Here is a 21,169-nt window from a genome sequence, read left to right as displayed (position 1 = left end):
ACTCCTTTTTTGTTTTTTAAAAATTCAATTTTTGGCCAATTTTCGAGAATTTTAATGATGTAACCCCTTATCAAATTTTGGAAAAATGGCTCAAAAAAATTTTTGCCCGGACATGTCCTAAAAGATTTGCCTGTTAATGCTGATCAAGAATATATATGATTTATGGGGTCGGAAATGACTCCTTCACTGAAAAAAAATCATAATAACCTTCAAGAAGACCGAAAATATAAAATTTTTTTAAATGGTTATTTATTTATAATTCGATATTAAGTATTTTGGGACAATAAAAAGCAAAAAGTTTGGGGATATTTAGAATTCTAAACTTAACTTATTTTCAAGTGAAATCTTATTTTAAGCTACTTAAAAATCAATATAAAAATACCTAACATATATTTTCATAAGCCTTTAAGCCAAATAACGAACTGAAAACCCCTCAGATACTATTGTATCTTTACTTAGAGAGTTCCTTAAAATTTCTTTCCATACCAACAACAACTTATTTTCCAGTAAAAACAGTTACTTAGCCAATTCAAAATCAATCCTAAATTATTCAACATGAAATTCCACACTTGAAAAACCCAGATAATCCACCCAAAAACTTCTAGATACTCTTGTATCTTTTGCAACAGGTAGAAGAATGGACAGACTTAGGCCTTCTTGACTAGAAAATTCCACCCTCTTAACCAAAAGAAAAACAATTTCGAACATTCAAGAGGCCCGGCAGATAGTGAAATCCATTTGACGAATAATTGGAACTGTAATTCAAACTACAGAGTGTGTATATCATGGAGTGGCTTACAGATACGACAGGCAAATGGGCAAATTAATAGATAACGAAGTTAGTTATGATTGATGATGAAAGGCAGTCATAAAGCGATAAAGAAACTAATTTCAGTAAAGCAAAACAATCGTTTAGAAGTAGGGAATTTATTTATATAGTATATATTTTAATTTAAACCTACACAAAGTGAGATATAAAAGTATCTTTCTGCAATCTGGGTACAATTATTTGTTGAGCTCTCAGCCATCCTTCAGCTTCACACCTGATCTTTGACAGTATCGCATCCATTAGATAGCTTATCTGAGGCTCTCAAGACGGCGCATTAGCGTTGCTCCTCGCCCATGTAAACACACGCTGCCAAAGCACGAGACAATGGACAAACAAATCGTTTGACATCTTCCACAAGATATCTCCAACTCCAACTCCAAGCCTGACTCTTGATTGGTTTATTGTTCATGGCCCACGGCAGGCCGGACATCAATCAAGAGACACCAGATACGATCGTCGATTGAGGACAACTTTCATTTACATAAAATGCATTCTAAACCGAAATTGATAGAACAAATTTTGTTGGTGTCAAAAATGCAACTAGCAGCGGTCTATGATTTAGATGCCTTTCTTTTCAGTGTCTCAGGTCTCTCTGTCAGGTTTGTTTCTGTGGCTTTGTCTGTCTGCGTGTGTTTTATGATTGTCCAAATATTTTTTGGCTGTTAATTATGGGCACGAGTTGGCGTGACTGATGGCAGCCAGAGGATGGACAGATGGAGATGGAGATGCAGCTAGAGATACAGATACAAGGAGAGCTAGAAGAGATACAGATACAGAGATGCAGAGACAGCTTAAGATACAGATAGAGACTGTTAAAGATATAGATACATTTAGAGATTCAGGGACACCTAAGAGATACAGATAGAGACAGCTAAAGATATAGATACAGAGACACCTTAGAGATACAGCTACAAATACAAATCCCCAAGATGTGCCTTCCTGGCTGTGTGGAATTTCCAATGGAAAACGCATTAAAACCCATTAAAAGCATATTAATCCCGACCAGGAATCACACCGGGCAACCACCTGACCTGACCCCTCGCTCCTGACCTAATAATGCTGTCAAGTCACGCAATCGGGAATCGGATGAGTGCCCCAAGAAACATGAATGGGATCCGCAGCACACATCCCATTTGTTCCCATCGATTTTCGATTCATTTCGCCCGGATGATCACCTGGCCAAATGGATATTCCCCCCCATGTTTGGTAATTAGCCCGAGTTTTACGAGCGCAACATGCGGCTGCTGCGCGGCTCTTGTAGAATGCCACATGCGAGCGCCGATTGATCGATCAAAGCTGCGATACACCAGGCTAATCAATCATTTTTCCATTTTCCATTTTCCCCCCAAAGCTGGCTGCAAAGTGAGAACTCACGACCGCCTGCAGCTTGTCCGTGTCCGTTGGTGTCCGTCAAAGGCTATTAACCCCGTTTTTTTTTTGGACACTCTAGAGTGTGTGTTCCACTTGTTGCAAACCAAAACACCAGAAACAACACACACACTTGTGGCACTGAGAAACAAAAACAAGTTGGCCCCAAAACACAAACCAGAGCGTTGGCTTCAAAAGGGGGAAGGTTAAGATCTGGGGGTCTGCCCTTCAAAGGCTAACCGAAATGTTCACTTCCAAGGCGAGGAGGAGCGAGGCTCTTAGCGAAGGAGGAGGAGGAGCGAGGCTTTTACCGGAGAAGGAGGAACTGGACTTGGCAGCTTGGAGCAGCCACAACAAAGGGAATCAGGAGAGAATCAGGGAATCAGTTTAGAGTGTTTTGATTAATGCCAGTTTTGACAGCTGTCCAAGAGCTGCCACCGCTGGAAAATGGGAAACGGAGAAGGGGAAGGAGAAGGAAAAGGAAATGGAGTAGGAGAAGGAGATGAAGCTGGAGCTGGAGCTGGAGCTGGAGCAGGGAGCTGGAGATGGAGCAGGAGATGGAGTTGGAGCTAGCGATGGAGCTGGAGCTGGAGGAGGGAGCTGGAGCAGCAGATGGAGCTGGAGATAGAGCAGAAGAAGGAGCTGGAGCAGGGAGCTGGAGCAGGAGATGGAGCTGGATCAGGAGCTGGATCAGGAGATGGAGCAGAAGATGGAGCAGGGAGCTGGGTCCAAAATCCAGCAGCTGAAGCACTAAAATAACTAGTTCCAGCTCTCCAAATTCTATAGAAGACCTCACAAGTGATCTCCTCATAAAAAACATATTTTTAAAGACTTCTAGAAGTCCCCACAAAGTCAAAATCTCTACTTTTGTGTATGAAGTTACCTTCTTTCCAAAGACCTAGAAAAAAACTCTTCCTGAAACATATTTCCAAGGTAAAATACAAGTAGTTATTTCTGCTTTAGGACCTACATTACACCAGGTGACCCACTGCCAAGCCATAAACCGGCTCAACTTGGCCACCTTTTAACCCACAAGAAACCCACAACAAGCTGTGCGATTTTCGCCCAAAACGAAAGTAAGTGTTACGACATCTGAGACATGGTCAAATGAAGAACCAACATAAAACCCTACTCTATAAAGCCAAGAACATAAAGTACTACCATGACCATTTACCAGTCACTAAGCCAAGCAAATGGAGGTGCTCTTAGCAGCTAGCTGCCTTCTCCTAGTTACCACTTTGACGGCAGGACAGGGAAGCGAGCATCATCGTCCCCTGTGGATACTAGAGGATGGCCTGGCCAAAAGGCAGCGGCAGGAGAGGCCCGAGGAGGACTATGCCACCACCACCAGGCAACCTTTGATGAGGAGGCAGACCAGAGGAGGAGGAAACCAAGAACCAAAACCCATCACCTTTCTAGTGAGACACGAGGAGGAGGAAGATGATGAACCAGAGCCGCCACCGGTGGCTCGCAGGCTTATGCCCTCGCTGCCCCAGCGACGCTTCATGATGCCCCACCGTCTGCAGTTGCCCCACCAGTATGTGCAATCCAACCACCACCACAGGATCAGGAGCAAAGCCAGGAGCAGCAGTGGCAGCCAACACCGCCGGACAGGAGGTCGTCACCTGCCCGTCTTTGATAATGCTCCCGGCGAGAATTCCCTAAAAACTGGGCATGACAACTACCCCATCTTTGTGTACAATGGCACCCGAGGTGAGCTCATCCTGAACACTATGCTGAGCAGAAGGCGATATCCGATGCAGGAGCCAGTGCCGGGACAGGTACTCTATCCCCCCTCGACGCCCATGTTCCGGCCGAAGCCCATTGTGGAGCGTTTCCGGTTGCCAGGACAGCGGGAGATGCTCAATCTCACGCTGATACCCTTCTATGCCCACGAGGCTATCGCCAAGCCAAGCGGAGGAGTGGCTACCCAAGCACCCAGCACCACCCAAGCCACGCCCACGTTACCGCCTCTGCAGCCTTATGAAACCCAACTGCCCAGGAGCCAGCAGCGGAAACGGAAGAAGGCCAAGCAGTACGAGGCCTTCCACTCGCCGCAGGAGGTGATGCAGTGGCAGACGGTGCTGAGGCGGCATGCCCACGAGCAGCAGCAGCAGGATCGTGACAACCACAGGCATTACTCGAGCGAGGAGAGGCCGAGCCACCAGGAACAAGGTCATGAGGAAATCTTGATGGATGAGGGAGAGCATCAGGAGGAGGAGGAGGAGCAGGATCAGGAGGAGGCATGGGTCACCACCGAGCAGGAAACAGAAACGGAGGTGGAACTGCCGCCGGAACCGGAGGCGGAGATCTCCACCACCCCCAGCAGTGGTCCCTTTCAGATTGTTTACCTGGACGACAGCCTGGAGAGACCGGTGACCAGCAGGAGCAGCTCCACCATCACCACCACTGACCAGCCCCCCATGCTCCGGCAGAGCTCCCGCTATGCCCTCAAGCGGGAGTACTATGCCTTTCCCGTCTACACTCTGGGGAAACTCCTCCAGCCGCAGGCCAAGAAGCTGCTCCTGGAGAAGAGTGATCGAACGGAGAGGGGACTGCCCTCGGAGAGGGGACCCAACACCTGGTTCATCCTCAATTCGCGGTGGGTTGAGCCCTCTCACAGGAGCGCAATGACTCACGACATGATCTCTAATTTTAGCTACAAGGGACCCCACCACCAACGGGCATCCGGGGGAGCGGATAACCAGACCAAGTACTACACCTCCAAGTACGTGGAGAGTGGCTTCAGGCCAAGGAGATAGCTCAACAGGAGTGGGGATAAACGGAGAGCTAGAGATTAATGGATAAGAAGAGAGGATAAAGTTGTTGGTTTGCTAGGAAAGAGAGTCCTTGCAGGGATAGTAAGTAGAAAATAATAACGGAATATAAATTTAGAATTAAAAAGAGCGAAAAAGCAAGAGAGAAATGCTGCAGAGACACATTTAAGGGAAAATATTCAAATTTAAAATCTTTAAATTGATAATTATTTAATTGTTTACTAAATATTTACTAATAATATTAATAATTATGGTTTTAAAGGCTTTACAATGCTAATATTTCAGGGATTCTTGGAAGCATCGGGAATCCGATTAATCCGATTTACATTTAAAATCTAAAATCTAAAAAATAGGCTGAAATAGTTTCGTTCTTCTTGAAGGCTATTTATAATTTTTTTCAGTGAAGCATCCATTTCCGACCCCATAAACCATATATATTCTTGATCAGCATTAACAGGCGAATCGTTTAAGACATGTCTGGGCAAAATTTTTTTTCGAGCCATTTTTTCAAAATTTGATAAGGGGTTACATCATTAAAATTCTCGAAAATTGGCCAAAAATTGAATTTTTTTAAAACAAAAAAGGAGTATGCAGATTTTAAACCCTTCTAAAAACTAACACAAAAACGCTTTCCAAATTGAATTTAAGGCATTTTTGGCAGAGTTATAGATTTTTGAAATATAGAATTTTATCTTAAAACTTTAAGCTTAACATTAATAAACCACAAGTAACAAATTAAGTTAAAAAAAGGGTCCGAATGCGATCCGGCGATGATCATTAACGCCTCCCCAAAGGGCAGTACGAATCAAAAGATACAAGAAAGGTGGATTCTGGGTTCATGAGACAGTTTAGATTGTGATGGGGCCCAGTTTGGAAAACAGTTTTACAAGCAATAAACACATAAAGGGCAACCATAAATTCCTGGCCAAAGAATATAGCCATTCTCTGAACGGGGAGTCGTAAATTGGAAAGTGGATAATAGAGCCCAGAATTTTCCGCTGGACTCTATTGAGTTGCATAACCCAACAGCAGCAGGGGCAGCAACATTAGCTTCAGCTTCACGTTCAGCGGCGTGCAAATCGAACCGCGACGAGGCAAGAGGATGAGCTGGAGGCGTCGACTGACCCAAATTCCAGAGACCAAAATCCCAATATCAGAATCAGAAAGAAAAACAAAATCTCAAAGTGTTAAAAAGCGAGGCGGAAAACAACACAAACAACACGGGAGTCTAGGGGCCAGGGAAGAGTCATCAACAAATTTTTATGGCCAATCGAAAGAGGCATGGATGGGCGGCCCTTTTATGCCCCATGCCCCATGCCCCACACTCCATACCCACCATGTCCATCGCCTCCTCGGGGCCCCGTCATTGGCTCCATCATTCATTCAATCACTTTGTCAATGATGCGGCGGCGTTCCACGTTCTCCACGTTCATTATTATTATTGATTTCCCAGCTTAGTTTTCGCTCTGCGCAGCCTGCAATTAATTTTCTCGTTGTTCTTACAAGCGTTTTCCAACCGCTCATCTGCGGGAAAACCAGATGAAGGCGGCGGCAAAGGCGGCTTTTTCTGTTGCTGTGGGGCAGTCCCCGCTGCTGGGCCACACAATCGATCCCCCAAACCCATCTCCCCTGCCCATTCCCCTGACCCTTTCCCCTGACCCTTTCCCATCTTCATTCCCACTCCCAAAGCCTCCTCTCCTCTTCTTTTTTTTCGGCTATAAAAGCTTGGAGACGACTCTTTTTGGGCTTAGAACAAAGGCAACAGCGATCGCGAACGGTTCGAAGGCAGAAAGAAGTCGCAGTTTGCTTCTAATAATTCTTAATTATTATTTTTTTAAATATTTTTTTATTGTTTGCCCCGAAGGATAAACGGGAAAGAAATTTCCAAGCAAAGTGCTTCAAAAAATGTGGCTATATTTTGTGGTATGTGTTAAGTTGAACCAAAGGATAACTAAAGGATAACAAAAATTAAAATAATAAAAATAAAAATAGTGATGAAAAAAGCAAGCAAACAGGATTATATTCTGGACATTTAAAAGGATTAAAATTTATAAATAATATAATAATAATTTCATAGGATGTGTTGATAATTAAAAACAATACAAAATTAAAAAAGGAATATTTATAAAGAGCCAAAAACAGGCCAACTCTTGTGGCTTGCTCTTGTGTGTAAATTTAAGCAAATAAAATATTTAACATCCTTTAGAAGTATTACAAATTATTATTTATTATTATTTATAATAAATATATTCTAGTATCCTTTTTTTTAATTAATAAAAAGAAAATACAATGGTAGAAAAGCAAATTAGGATCTTCATTAGGGATTAAGGCCTCTTAAAAATTCTATTAAAATTATTATTAATGATTAATTAATAATTATATTAATTAATAATAATATTTAATCATTATTATAAAGTTATAATCTTAAAAATCTATTACTTAGTTAAAAATGTCTTAAATTCAATTCGGAAAGCTGTTTTCAGTTAGACTTTAAAAGGTTAATAAAACTGCCTACCAAATTTAATTTAAATGTTTACCTATTATATATACATTTTTTAAAGAAACATAATTTAAAAAATTGGTAAAAATCTAAATTTCAAACATCTATAACTCAGCCAAAAATCCTGTAAATTCAATTTGGAAAGCGTTTTTGTGTTAGTTTTAATACGTTTAACAAATCTGCATACTCCTTTTTTGTTTTTAAAAAATTCAATTTTTTTCGAATTTTCAAGAATTTTAATGATGGTACCCCTATCAAATTTTTGAAAAATGGCTCAAAAAAAAATTTTGCTCGGACATGTCTTAAAAGATTCGCTGATTTATGCTGATCAAGAATATATATGGTTTATAGGGTCGGAAATGGATGCTTCACTGAAAAAAATTATAAATTCCCTTCAGGAAGACCGAAAATATTAAAATATTAAATATTAATTAATTCAGAATATTAATTAATTCATATAATGACTATTGGAAAATTGTATACAATTTAATTATTTAATAATTCATTAATTTTCTCCCAAACTCATGCTGATCTTCTCCTGTTTCTATTCACATCCAGATCACAGCTATCCTGGCTAGCTCCGAGCTCGCCGATGCCTTCTGGTGGCCCAAGACAACGACGTAAGTGGGCGTGGGAAAAATCCTCAAATTAAATTAATTTAATTAATATTTTCCTTTATTTCCCTAGGGAATCCCCCGGCGGTGGCCAGGTGCTGCAGCAGATCCCCCTGACCTACTTCCGCACCTACACATACCAGCCTTTGGCGCCCGGCGGTCCCTTCAGCCTGCCCTTCATTGGCTTTGGAGCGGCCCAGGCGCCCCTGCTCCCTGGTCCCCAGTACGATCCCTATGCGGTGACCAGCTATGCGGCTGCCCGGCGACACGACACGGCCTCCCGGCCGGAAGTGACTCCTCCGGTGGCGGCGGCATTGGGCAGTACCCAACCAAGCACCAGTACCACCACCACGACCACCACACCTGTGCCCACAACGTCAACGACGACGACTACAACCACCACAACGCCGGCACCGACCACGACGTCGACGACGACGACGAGCACTACGACACCACCGCCACCTCCTCCTCCACCGCAGCAAGCTGCCAGCAGTGGCTTCTCCGAGGGATCCTCGCCAGCCGCGGGCTCCAGCCTGCTGCGCTACGGAGAATACCCCACCTACAGCCGGCGGGTGAGCAACCTGTACAACGCCCGGCCGCAGTATCCGTATCCGGACTACTTCAATTACCAGGCGCCGCAGAACATGATGGCGGCAGCGGCAGCGGCGGCGGAGCAGGGCGCCAGTGGCACTCGCATCCAGTTCGTGCCCTGCATGTGTCCCATTAGTGTGCCCAGTGTCGTCTCGGCCGCTTCTCCTCCAGCAGCAGCAGCCACAGCGCCTCCGCTGGCCGCCATCACAGCTCCATCTTCGGAGTCACAGCCGGCGGCACGGCACATCGAAAGGCACAGCCAGGAACAGGAAGCGGATGCCGATGGCGAGACGGAGAACGATGGTGATGAGGATCAGGACGAGGAGGAGCAGGACCAGGACCAGGAGCCGGGACAGCACGACGAGGGTGCCAGCAAAACCGAGCCGGAACCACTGGAGACGACCTCCGACAGTCCCGTCTAGGTGCTTTAATCGAATTAGCAGTCCCAGTCACAGCCAACAGCAGGACTGCGGCGGAGGCGGAGGAGGGGGGCGGCGGCGGCGGATCAGGGTGGCTGCGGCGGCGGCGGAGCAGGAGCAGTGGCAGGGCGGCGGTGGCGGAGCAGGGCTGCTGCAGGAGCAGGAGGAGGGCAGCGGCGGCGGCGGCGGAGCAGCGCTGCTGCAGGAGCAGGAGCAGGGCTGCTGCAGGACCAGGAGCAGGGCGCCGGCGGCGGAGCAGGGCTGCTGCAGGAGCAGGAGCAGGGCAGCGGCGGCGGCGGCGGAGCAGGGCTGCTGCAGGAGCAGGAGCAGGGCCGGGGGGCGGGCGCCGGCGGCGGAGCAGGGCAGCTGCAGGAGCAGGGCAGCGGCGGCGGCGGCGGAGCAGCGCTGCTGCAGGAGCAGGAGCAGGGCTGCTGCAGGACCAGGAGCAGGGCGCCGGCGGCGGAGCAGGGCTGCTGCAGGAGCAGGAGCAGGGCAGCGGCGGCGGCGGCGGAGCAGCGCTGCTGCAGGAGCAGGAGCAGGGCTGCTGCAGGACCAGGAGCAGGGCGCCGGCGGCGGAGCAGCGCTGCTGCAGGAGCAGGAGCAGGGCTGCTGCAGGACCAGGAGCAGGGCGCCGGCGGCGGAGCAGGGCTGCTGCAGGAGCAGGAGCAGGGCTGCTGCAGGACCAGGAGCAGGGCGCCGGCGGCGGAGCAGGGCTGCTGCAGGAGCAGGAGCAGGGCTGCTGCAGGACCAGGAGCAGGGCGCCGGCGGCGGAGCAGGGCTGCTGCAGGAGCAGGAGCAGGGCGCCGGCGGCGGAGCAGCGCTGCTGCAGGAGCAGGAGCAGGGCTGCTGCCGGACCAGGAGCAGGGCTGCTGCAGGACCAGGAGCAGGGCTGCTGCAGGACCAGGAGCAGGGCGCCGGCGGCGGAGCAGGGCTGGAGCCGGAGCAGGGCTGCTGCAGGAGCAGGAGCAGGGCAGCGGCGCCGGCGGCGAAGCAGGGCTGCTGCAGGAGCAGGAGCAGGAGCAGGGCAGCGGCAGGGCAGCGGCGCCGGCGCCGGCGGAGCAGGGCTGCGGCAGGAGCAGGAGCAGGGCAGCGGCGGCGGAGCAGGGCTGCTGCAGGAGCAGGAGCATGGCAGCGGCGGCGGAGCAGGGCTGCTGCAGGAGCAGGAGCAGGGCAGCAGCGCCGGCGGCGGAGCAGGGCTGCTGCAGGAGCAGGGCTGCTGCAGGAGCAGGGCTGCTGCAGGAGCAGGAGCAGGGCAGCGGCGGCGGCGCCGGAGCAGGGCAGCGGCGGCGGCGGCTGAGCAGGGCTGCTGCAGGACCAGGAGCAGGGCGCCGGCGGCGGAGCAGGGCTGCTGCAGGAGCAGGAGCACGGCAGCAGCGCCGGCGGCGGAGCAGGGCTGCTGCAGGAGCAGGGCGGCGGCGGCGGAGCAGGGCTGCTGCAGGAGCAGGAGCAGGGCAGCGGCGGCGGAGCAGGGCTGCTGCAGGAGCACGGCAGTGGCTTCTCGTAGGGATTCTTTCCAGCCTTACAGTAAATTATAAATTATACATAAGCAATAATATTACTATTTTTAAACGATTTTTGTACAATTTTATTTATAAAAATTGAATAAATATGGTGAAAAGTATTTTCCCAGTATACTTTATTTATTTATTTATTTATTGTATAGCTGGGTTGGCTTCACGGATGTAAAGTAAGATGCATTTTTCTCCCAATGTTGCAATATACCTACCTGGGCATCACTGGCAGGTAGTGAGATGCCATTTTGTCCCAATGGAGCATCCTAGCTAAATGAGCATCACTGGCAGTTAGTGGCAAAATTAAAAAATTAAAGCATACTTTTGGGGATTTCTATTAAAAACGTGGCATCTTTTAGGCGGAAGTTCGTTTTACAGTTTGACAAGCACTGGTCCAAGTGAGATTCAACTTTTTACAGTTTGACAAGCACTGGTCCAAGTGAGATTCAATTTTTACAGTTTGACAAGCACTGGTCAGAAACTCCCTTTTGAGCGTCAAAAGTGGAGTTTCTGTCCAGTGGCTCTAAAACTGTAAAAATCGAATCTCACTTGGTCCAGTGCTTGTCAAACTGTAAAAGTTTGGAACTCCCTTAGACCAGTGCTTGTCAAACTGTAAAAGTGGAGTTGCATTCATCCCCGCCCAAAAGTATGCCTTACTTTATATTTTAATTTTAATTTAAATTCAGCGCAAAAGATGCCACAAAAATGACCAACTTATATTTTAAAATGCCTAAAAGTAGGCAATTTTTTTACTAAAAAATTTTAAAAAATCTAAAAAAAATCTAAAAAATCTGAAAAAAATGTTAAAAATTCAGAAAAAATTGTAAAAATTCAGGAAAACCTTCAAAAATTTAGAAAAAAAATGTAAAAATCCAGAAAAATTGTAAAAATCCGAAAAAAAATGTTAAAAATTCAGGAAAAAATCGTAAAAATGTAGATTTTGTTTTCAAAAGAATTTTCCCCAAACAATCCCAAGGCCCCCAAATAAATGCAGCCATCAAGAAAATTTTTCACATTGATTTCACGTTCTTTTATTGATTCATATTCGTATGTTCCATCAATTACATTTACACATTTAAATTGTATTTATAAATATTCTAATACTTTGCGCCTTCTGCACGATTTCAACTAGCCCCGAGCCAAGTTCCGACCTCCGTTCTCCGCTGCCATCGGCTTGAGCTCCGCCATCCCAGCTGCTCTCGCTCCTCCAGCTCCGCCTCTGCCGATCCGATGCGATCCGATCATCAATCAACAATTACAATTACATTTACTTAACTAGGATGAACTTGTGCTTCGAGTCTTTGAAGTAGAAATTAGCATGCTTTCTTCTTTGTTTGGATTTTCTGGGAATTTTTTTAGGGAAAAGCGGAAAGCTCCTTCGATTTTTGCGCGCTGATTTTTCGGGGTTTTTTCTTGTTTTGTGAGGGCGCCAAAGTTTTTTTTTGTTTCTAAACATAGTTAATGCATAAGTCGTACAAACAAGGGCTTTAAGTAGTATATATATATGGTAGTATACAACTAATTGAGGGGGAAAATATATAATCAGTCGTTTAAGTTTTAGATATACATGTACAATACATCGATATATAAATATAGTCATAAATATATGCAAGTACAAGTACAATTACAATTACAGTTACCATTACAATTACCATTACAGTTACAATTACGACGCGGATTGAACGATTAAAGAGTTACGCGCCCACGAGTACCCCAAAAAAACGCGCAATAAAAAAAAATGGGTCTTACTTGCTACCAAGATCGTACTGATCGTACTGATAGTACCTAGTGCCTAGAGTTCGCTGCGCATGCGCTTCCAAAAACCAACTCTCTTTTCGCTTTTCCATTTTGCTTTGTGTGTGTTACAGTTGCTTACTTTTGTTTTTCGTGGCTTACGTGGTAAAGAAAATTGCATTAATATGGCCTATCAATCTATCTGAATATGTGTATCCTTCTCTCATTTATCAGCTCTCTCTCTTTGTCAGCTCCCTAACTCATTTTCCTCATTCTTAGTTAGTCTTTTCCAAACTAATAAAAAAAAATATTATATTTATCTCTCTTTTTTGCTTACAAGATATGATTTTTTGTGTTTTCTTTACTCGTTTTTGCATACTTTCTTTTGTTTCGTTTTCCCTGGAACTCTATATTTCCCTTGGGTTTTCCTCGTTGAGCCCACCGATTGCATCGGCTGCTGTCTCGTTAATTGTTATCGTTATCCTTCTCTGTCTCTAGATTTACTAGGTTTCTTCTCAAAAAAAATATATTAATAATAAACTTATGCGAGTCGTCCTTTTGTTGTTGTTTAAATATAATGAGATTGCGCCAGACTAAACTCTCAAGATCATTTACACATTCACTCAAAAGTCCTGCTGCCTGCCTGCCACTCCATGAACACTTTTGGAAATCAGTTGTAAGAACTTTATCTCTCTCTTTCTCTGCTGGGCGGCCATTGCTTTATCACAGGACTTCCTCTTTCTCTCTCTATATCTCTCTCGCTCACAATTGCCGCCCTCTACCATTAAATGCCACTGTTTTGGAGGCGTGGCAGGCCCTAAATAAATACTAAAAAATTAGGAGAGCAGAGTCTGAAAAAAACACACACAGTAAAAAAAAAACAGGCTAAAAAAACTATAAACTAAATGCTCGCAATCTCAGATCTCTCGTAACTAGTAACTAAAACTAAACCCAAGTATATATACTATATATATAGATAGTAATGTGTATACGTAACCGTGTAGCAGCGCATCGTCGGAGAGCTGGAGGGGCTGTGGCCTTGCTGATATGTCGTCCCTTCTGCTTTTGAATTCCTTACTCATCCTCCTCCTCCTTCTCCGCAGCCACCTCCAGCTCCTTCTTCCTCACCGGTTTGTCCTCCTTTTTCCACATACATATATGTTATATCTCGTCCTTTTGCCTAGACAAAGGTCTCCCGGATGACGGTGCCGCTGCTACTGGTGCTTAGATCTTAGAACTCGGTTGATTGTCAGACGAACGAGGAGAAGCCGGGCAGCGGTGCCCTCGATCTGGCCATATTATTGACGATAATCTGGCCACCATTGAGGCTCATCACTGCACTGCCCTCCGGCTCCGAGTCGGTGTAGCTGGAGTAGTTTCTCACCGGCTTGGTCTTCTTCCACGACTGTCGCAGCGAGTCGTTCACGTTGGCGTAGTGATTAACGAACGAATGCGGATCGCTGCGCACGCTCTCGTTTTCGCTCTCTGAGTGCTGAAAGTTGGGGGGGGGGGGACATGAGTATGGTTTTTTGGGTTTTGTGGAAAGCGGTCTTGTAAATGCAACACACACACATATACCAGAACACACTTGTCATGGCAAATATATTGGGGAATATATAGTTTTATATATAATATTTGATATTTAGTTGTTGTCTTCCCAATATATTTGCGCACTGAACCCGAATCTGGCCATGAAATCGCACCAGCATTCAGCATTTTCTTAATTAAAAATGAGATAAAAATAAGTAACTTAGGGGGTTTTGCAACTCAAATTGTAAATTTGTAATAAAACAAATCAAAATCGAAACAAAATTAAATACAAGTTAAATTTAAAAGTAAAAAAAAATAATAATAAAATAAAATACAAACAAAATCAAATAAAAATTATAATCAAATTAAAATCAAAGTAAAAATCAAAGTAAAAATCAAAGTAAAAATCAAAGCAAAAATCAAATCAAAATCAAAGTAAAAATCAAATAAAAATCAAAGTAAAATCAAATTAAAAATTAAAATCAAAATCAAAATAAAAATCAAATAAAAATCAACAATAAAAAAACACATGCCTGCTGAAGATTTCCAACTCTGCCCAGTCTCGTACTCAGCACCTGGCATATATCTTTCGAAATGTTTCGATTCGATTGTGTTTTTTTGTTTACAAAACCCCATCAAGTATACCATAATTTTTCCCACCTTGAAACCCACCTGCGATGCCTCCGAGCTGCTGACCTCTGATGGCTTCTCGGTGACGCTGCTATCGTCCGGATTCTCATCGTAGCACTTGAGGCTCTCCTCGTCACTGTGATACGCCACCGAGGCTGGCGATGGACGCGGCGGACTCTTGCCCAGCTGAACGCCCGGCGGCGGTCGATTGGTAGACTTTCTGCCCAGTGTTCCCAAGGTGCCGCTGCGCAGAGTTCCAACGCTGTTCAGAGTGCCAGTGCCGACGCCATGACGCGAACGATACAGTTCCAAGGCCAGTTCCTGGCGTTCATCAATCGACATGGCCATGGATTCCTCTAGGGTTTTTTGGGCCTCCTCTGTTTTGGGTGAGAATTCAATTTCAATTGGTTACAAAATCCTTTTTAAGTAAGGAGACCAAGACCTACGTTTGTACTTGTAGCTCTTGCTTTTGACACACAGAACGGCAATGACCATCACAATGATCACAATCGAGGTGGCAGCCAGGGAGACCATGAACCAGGTCTGTCGATAGAAGGGCTTGTGCTGCAGATAGCCATACTCCAGGTGCAGCTTCGAGGGCGTCAGAATGGAGTCCTTGGAGTACACAGGGAACGAGATGCCATAGCGATTGTAGGCAATCACACGGAAGGTATACGCCGTGGAGGGCATCAGGATGTGGTAGCTGACGGTAAAGTCCTGCATCATTCCCTTCTTTGTCTGCTCGATTTTCGTCCAACGGGAGTCGTCTGTGATTTTGAGGGGGAATAAGCATATATATAGTTAAGGTTTTGGCTTTTAATTAGGTTATTCTCTATAAATTAAAGCTCAAATAAAATTAAAAACGAATCAAAAGAAAGTGTTTTGTTTCAAGTTGAAATCACCACAAAGTTAGTTCTAAGCAAGAAAGGAAGCCAATTTACCCTTGCAGTTTGCAGTTACATTATGAAATCGATAGGAAATCGATCTTAACAAAGACAAAAATGAAGTAATTTCAGTTTGGAACACTTTTCAGTGCTTATTTTTATTAGGTTAATAAATCAATTTAAATAAATCAATTTACAAAATGTAAAAATTTTGTTTGATAATTTTTAGGAAAATCAAAAAAATAAAAATGCTGTAACTCAGCCAAAAATGCTTTAAATTCCATTCGGAAAGTGTTTTTGTGTTAGTTTTAATATGCTTAACAAATCTGCATACTCCTTTTTTATTATTTAAAAATTCAATTTTTAGCCAATTTTCGAGAATTTTAATGATGTAACCCCTTATCAAATTTTCAAAAAATGGCTCGAAAAAAAATTTTGCCCGGACATGTCTTAAAAGATTCGCCTGTTAATGCTGATCAAGAATATATATGGTTTATGGGGTCGGAAATAGATGCTTCACCGAAAAAAATTATAAATACCCCTTAAGAATACCCAAAATATTTAATTTTTTTAAATGGTTATTTATCTATTATTTGATATCAAGAATTTTTGGACAAATAAATGTTTTAAAATATTTTAACCATAAAAAAGCATCAAATTGATTTCGGATATTGTTTTTTGTTAGTTTTAATAGGATTTATAAATCTGCATACTACATTTAAGGTTTTTTCTAACTTCATTTTTGGCCAAATTTTTAAAAACATAAAATTTAAAAAAAGGTTCAAATTTTTAGGGAAAGTTCTAATTTTAAAAAACTGTAACTCAGTTAAAGATGTCTTTAATTCAATTCGGAAAGCTGTTTTGGGTTAGACTTTAAAAGGTTAATCAAACTGCTTACCAAATTTAATTTAAATGTTTACTTATATTTTTATATAATTTTTTTAAAGAAACATAATTAAAAAAATTGGGAAAAATCGAAATTTCAAACATCTATAACTCAGCCAAAAATCCTGTAAATTCAATTTGGAAAGCGTTTTTGTGTTAGTTTTTATACGTTTAACAAATCTGCATAATCCATTTTAGTTTTTTAAAAATTCAATTTTTAGCCAATTTTCGAGAATTTTAATTATCAAATTTTTGAAAAACGGCTCAAAAAAAATTTCGCCCGGACATGTCTTAAAAGATTCGCCTGTTAATGCTGATCAAGAATATATATGATTTATGGGGTCGGAAATGGCTGCTTCACTGTTTTTTAAGCTTTTGACTTAAATTATAATATAAATTAATATATTATTATAATATTAATATTATAATAGTAAAAAGAGTGGCAAACAGTGAGGAAGCCATTTATGACCCTATAAACCATATATATTTATATAATATAATAAAGATAATAATAAAAGTAGAAGCAGATCTGGCTGGGATTAGGATTATCGTTGGGCTAAGCAATCTCTCAATGGGTTAAGGATTCTACAAGGCTATAACTATGTTTTATTTTTAGTTTTTCTAATTAAATTCTGTTAAAATATGAAATGGTTTCGTTTTAGTTTGCTATAAAATTATAAAATGTTAATATTATAATAATATATAACATAAAACATATATAATATATTTAATATATATAATATATATAATATATAATATATCCTTACATACTACTTTCTACGGTACAGGCAATACTTACAAACAAATGATGGCTCTCCTTTTTCTACGCAAGCATTTCAAAAATGTAATGTTTTTTTTAATGATTTTTGGAAAAGATTTTTTGGTCATTTTATAGAACCAAGCCACCAAAGAGTAATCGAAGATAATATATAGGAGAGAGAGAGAGAGAGAAGATATACGGAGACATCAAGGTAAGTATATCGAATCCAAAACCAAATTATAAATTTTTAAACCAAGACTTACCTCGCTTCTTGGCCTCTATCAAGTAGCCCAGAATGGGCCCCCGACCCGAGGGTCCATTGATCCAGTGCATCTCGACGCTGGAGAGCGTCTTGGTTAAGATGAGATCTCGCGGCGCCACCGGAGAACCGTCCTGGGGTCCCGTGGTCACATTCTCACTTATGCCAGGACCATAGTCCACGGTGGTCTGGGCGCGCACAGTGAACGTGTAGGTGACCTCCTCCTCTAGATTCTGGACACGAAGTGTGGTATTGGATACCTTTTGCTTCACCTGTTTGCTGAATTCTGATTGGGATAATTAAGAAAAAAGATTATTGTTAATTAATTAATTTATTATAAGTATTAAATTATATTAATAAATTAAAATAATTAATAAATTATAATTCATAAATTTTAAAAATTAATAAAATATATTTTAAAATTTTAATAATTAATAAATGATAATTAAAAAATTTTAATAATTAATAAATTTTAATAATAAATACATTTTAAGAATTAATAAAATATATAAATACATTTTAAGAATTAATAAAATATATTCATAAATTATAATTCATTTAATTTTAAATCAATTAAATAAATCAATGTCTCAAAAATCCTACTCACTCTCATTCTCCTCGGTGGTCTCGTAGGTCACCAGGTAACCCAGAATCTCGCCATTCAGGAACTTGGGCGCATCCCAGGACACCTCCAGGCTCTGCATTGTTATGTCCGCAAATCGTAGATTCAAAGGAGCACTTGGCACACCCGGCAGCGTCTTCACCGTGATGGGAGCTGACCTCGGTCCATCCCCGGCGGGATTAAAGGCCAACAACTGTATCCTGTACTCGGTGAACTTGTCCAGGAACACCAGACTGTGCGATGTAGCCGTGGCCGACACCACCTCAATCTCCTCCTCCCATTTCCGGCCAGGCTCCAGAGCCTGCGGCGAGTAGGTCACCAGATAGAAGATCTTGTAGCCCAGGATATCACCATTCTGCATGCTCTGCTTCGGTGGCTTCCACAGCAATCTCACTTCTGTGCTGGAAATGGGTGCAGCATCCACGGCACGAGGTTCACCCGTGGGCACTGCCTCGCCCACATAAACCGCTGCTGGGGGCGTGGCTGGTCCCGGACCCTGGGAATTGAAGGGCAGAACCACAATCTCATAATTGCGATCTTGCTGGAGATCTGAGAGCACCACACTGTTCTCATTGATCCCATGGACATCCGTTTTGGGGGTGGATTGCAGGGCTGTGGGAAAATCGGAGAGCTGCTGATAGAGTATCCTGTAGCCACCGGTGGCTGCATCTCCATTCCACATGCCCGTCTCCAGGGCACTCCATTGCACACGCACCGAGGTGGTGGTTATGGGCACTACTTTCAGGCCACCCACTCCCACTGCCGGAGCGGCTGGCAGAGTCCTCACCACCACACTTTCCCTGCTGAAAGCCGAAGGTCCCAGGTCATTGGTGGCCTGGATGCGAAATTGGTAGGTGGTGTGTGGCCTGAGACCCAGAGCTGTGTAGGAACTGAGCAGAGGATCCACTCTCTCTGGGAGGGGTTGCCATCTTCCTTCGTTCTCACGCATCTCCACGGTGTAGTAGCGCAGCGGAGCGAAGCCATCTCTTCCTGGTGTCCAGTTGAAGGTGATCTGGTGTGCCTGAATCTGGCTGCGCGAAACCTGCGGCACTGAGGGCGGCTGTGGACGCTCTCTGTTGTTGGTGGTATAAACCAAAGCCGTGGCCGTCTTGCCCCAGCCAAGCCGCGTCTGTGCCGTCACACTGAAGCTGTAGTACTTCTCTGGCAGCAGACTGGTGGCCCGGAAAGTGCGATCCGAGGGTGGAAACTCTCGACTATAGTTGAGCATGGCACTGCCATTGAGGGTATAGGTGACCTGATAGGCCAGAATCTCACCATTTGGATCAACGGGCACATCCCAAATGATCCTGGCCATCGAGAGAGTCACATCCGGGAAGCTCACATTGGAAGGCACTCCAGGGGTATCCTCAAAGGTCTGGACTCTTATGGGTGGCGTGCTCAAAGCACCATTGCCCAACCTGGTGTAGGCCAGCACCTGGACATGGTAGACCACAAATTTCTTGAGTTCCGTCAGCGTTGTGGTGAACGAGGCATTGCTGGGTATTGTCTTGTGCAGCACCTGCTGTCCTCGGTCGGCGGCCGCATAGAAAACCTTGTAGCCATCGATCTGACCATTGCGATGCTGACGCGGCACTTCGCCCCAACGAACCACCACCGTGGTGGAGGAGGTGGCATTCGCCTGGACATCCAAGGGTCCATAGCTGGGCGTGGCCTCGCGTGTCCTCTCCACCGCCGTGCCACTCTCCTTGGAGCAACCCACATCGTTGCAGGCATTCATTTGCACCTCGTAGACGGTCCACTCTTCGAGTCCCTCTAGCACATGCGAGTTGGCCGTGTGATCTTCGATTACCACCGAGCGTGGCACACCCTTGATGGTGCCTGGTGTCTTCTCCAGCTGCTTGTACGAGATATTGTAGCCTCGTGGGTTGCCATACCATTCGGTCTGCTGCAGGGGTATCCAGCGTACTCGCAGCTGCTGGGCACTCATTGCCCGCACGGTGACATTGAAGGGCGCATGCCTGGGCCTGGCCTGAATGGTCTGGAAATCTTTGGTGGCCTCCGAGGGTCGCGAACTGCCCACCACATTGGTGGCACTCAAACGCAGGCGGTACTGGGTGAAGGGCATCAATCCAGTCACCGTCAGGGTCTCCGCATCTGGATCACTAATCTCACAAATGGTAAACCAAGTCATATTCCTGGCCGTCTGACCCTCCACCTTCCACTTGGTGATGCTGGAGTTGCCATCGAAGCCGGGCGTAAACTGCAGCACCACGGAGAAGGCCTCGATGTTGGACAGAGCCAGATTGGTGGGTGCATGCGGCAGGACAGGCTCCACGCCAGACTGTATAGTTGCCGTTTTGGGTGTGCCACTGCCCACCCGAGTCCAGGCAAAGATCTCAAACCAATAGTGGGTGGTGGCCTGCAACTGATTCACCGTCAACTCCGTGTCCTCGGCTGTGAGATTGAATGTCTTGAGGGTGTCTGGATGATCCTTGACCTGGTAGCGTACCGTATAGCCTGTGAGTATGCCATTGGCGGAGCGTGGCGGTGCCCAGAGCACTTTCACCGAACGATCGGAGACATCGTCAAAATGCAGGGCTGTGACTTCGTCGGGTACATCGTCTAGAGTCATCACTGGCACTTGAATGCTGGCCACTCCATCGCCGGGATCCGTAAAGCAAAGCACACTGATGTTGTACTCGGTGAACTTTTCCAGGCCACCCAATATGGTGGTTTGCTCTGCCAGGGGATCTATCAGGCTGGGGGGCACCGTCATCATGCGTTTCTCAAAATCTCGCCACTCTCCGTCGACGAGGCGACTCTGCCAGGCTTGAATCTTGTAGCCCTGATTGATGCCATTGATCTGCTGGGGATTGGGCGGTGTCCAGCTGCATCGAGCAGCCGTCGAGTTGATGGCTTCTACTTTGACATTGGTGGGCGGGGCTTCGGGTACTCCTTCCTTGGTCTTGATCTTGGAGCCTTCCGTGTAAACTCCCACGCCCATGTTGTTGTAGGCTGCAATTTGAACTATATAATCCTTCCAGGTGATCAGTTCTTGGATGAGAAAGTTGCGTTGAGCCTCGTTGGTGATGTTCTGATACGACCAGGGCACATTGTTGTAGCCAAAGAGGCGGTAACGAAGGATGTAGCCCAGGATCTGGCCATTGCGATGCTCTTCTAGGGGCGGTTGCCATTGGCTTATGATCTCGGACATGGAGCGAGCGGAGCCCACAAAGCCCACTGGCGGACCCGAGGGAGCTACAGGGAGGGTTTAGAGATAAGATTTTTATTAGAA

The 21,169-nt window shown here is 45.0% G+C and overlaps 4 protein-coding genes across 9 annotated transcripts in view; 3 read left to right on the top strand and 1 right to left on the bottom strand.

Moving 5' to 3' along the window:
* spdi (split discs) overlaps positions 1–8,241 on the top strand; it is a 132,526-nt gene extending 124,285 nt beyond the window's left edge. For both annotated transcript variants that reach the window (XM_017168762.3, XM_017168760.3), the window contains exons 13-14: positions 8,033–8,094; positions 8,162–8,241. The gene's annotated coding sequence lies outside the window, so the exon portion shown is untranslated. The remainder of the gene's footprint in view (positions 1–8,032; positions 8,095–8,161) is intronic.
* LOC108075999 (uncharacterized) lies at positions 3,144–5,039 on the top strand. The gene is made up of 3 exons (XM_017168653.2): positions 3,144–3,273; positions 3,339–4,799; positions 4,857–5,039. Exons 2-3 carry the CDS (start codon positions 3,391–3,393, stop codon positions 4,957–4,959), a joined length of 1,512 nt encoding a protein of 503 aa, XP_017024142.1. The 5' UTR covers positions 3,144–3,273; positions 3,339–3,390; the 3' UTR covers positions 4,960–5,039.
* LOC108076047 (uncharacterized) lies at positions 6,745–9,184 on the top strand. Its single transcript, XM_017168721.3, has 3 exons — positions 6,745–6,897; positions 8,033–8,094; positions 8,162–9,184. The coding sequence occupies exons 1-3, from the start codon at positions 6,880–6,882 to the stop codon at positions 9,099–9,101; spliced, it is 1,020 nt and encodes a 339-aa protein (XP_017024210.1). The 5' UTR covers positions 6,745–6,879; the 3' UTR covers positions 9,102–9,184.
* A 2,453-nt stretch (positions 9,185–11,637) lies between these two features.
* The window catches only part of sdk (sidekick cell adhesion molecule), a 101,985-nt gene continuing 92,453 nt past the window's right edge, over positions 11,638–21,169 (bottom strand). For 3 of the 5 annotated variants that reach the window (XM_070287998.1, XM_070287996.1, XM_070287997.1), the window contains 5 exons: positions 17,899–21,132; positions 17,296–17,577; positions 14,950–15,270; positions 14,546–14,880; positions 11,638–13,835 (listed from right to left, as the gene is read on the bottom strand). In XM_070287998.1, coding sequence (XP_070144099.1) covers positions 13,593–13,835; positions 14,546–14,880; positions 14,950–15,270; positions 17,296–17,577; positions 17,899–21,132 — 4,415 coding nt within the window. In that variant the 3' untranslated portion in view covers positions 11,638–13,592. Of the gene's footprint in view, positions 13,836–14,545; positions 14,881–14,949; positions 15,271–17,071; positions 17,096–17,295; positions 17,578–17,898; positions 21,133–21,169 lie in introns of all 5 variants that reach the window. The other 2 variants (XM_070287994.1, XM_070287995.1) reach the window with 1 other exon arrangement.

The sequence above is a fragment of the Drosophila kikkawai genome, chromosome X (genome assembly GCF_030179895.1).
Source record: "Drosophila kikkawai strain 14028-0561.14 chromosome X, DkikHiC1v2, whole genome shotgun sequence".
Lineage (NCBI taxonomy): Eukaryota > Metazoa > Arthropoda > Insecta > Diptera > Drosophilidae > Drosophila > Drosophila kikkawai.
The sequence above is the reverse complement of the archived record's forward strand: the minus strand, read 5'-3'. Positions and strand labels throughout refer to the sequence as shown.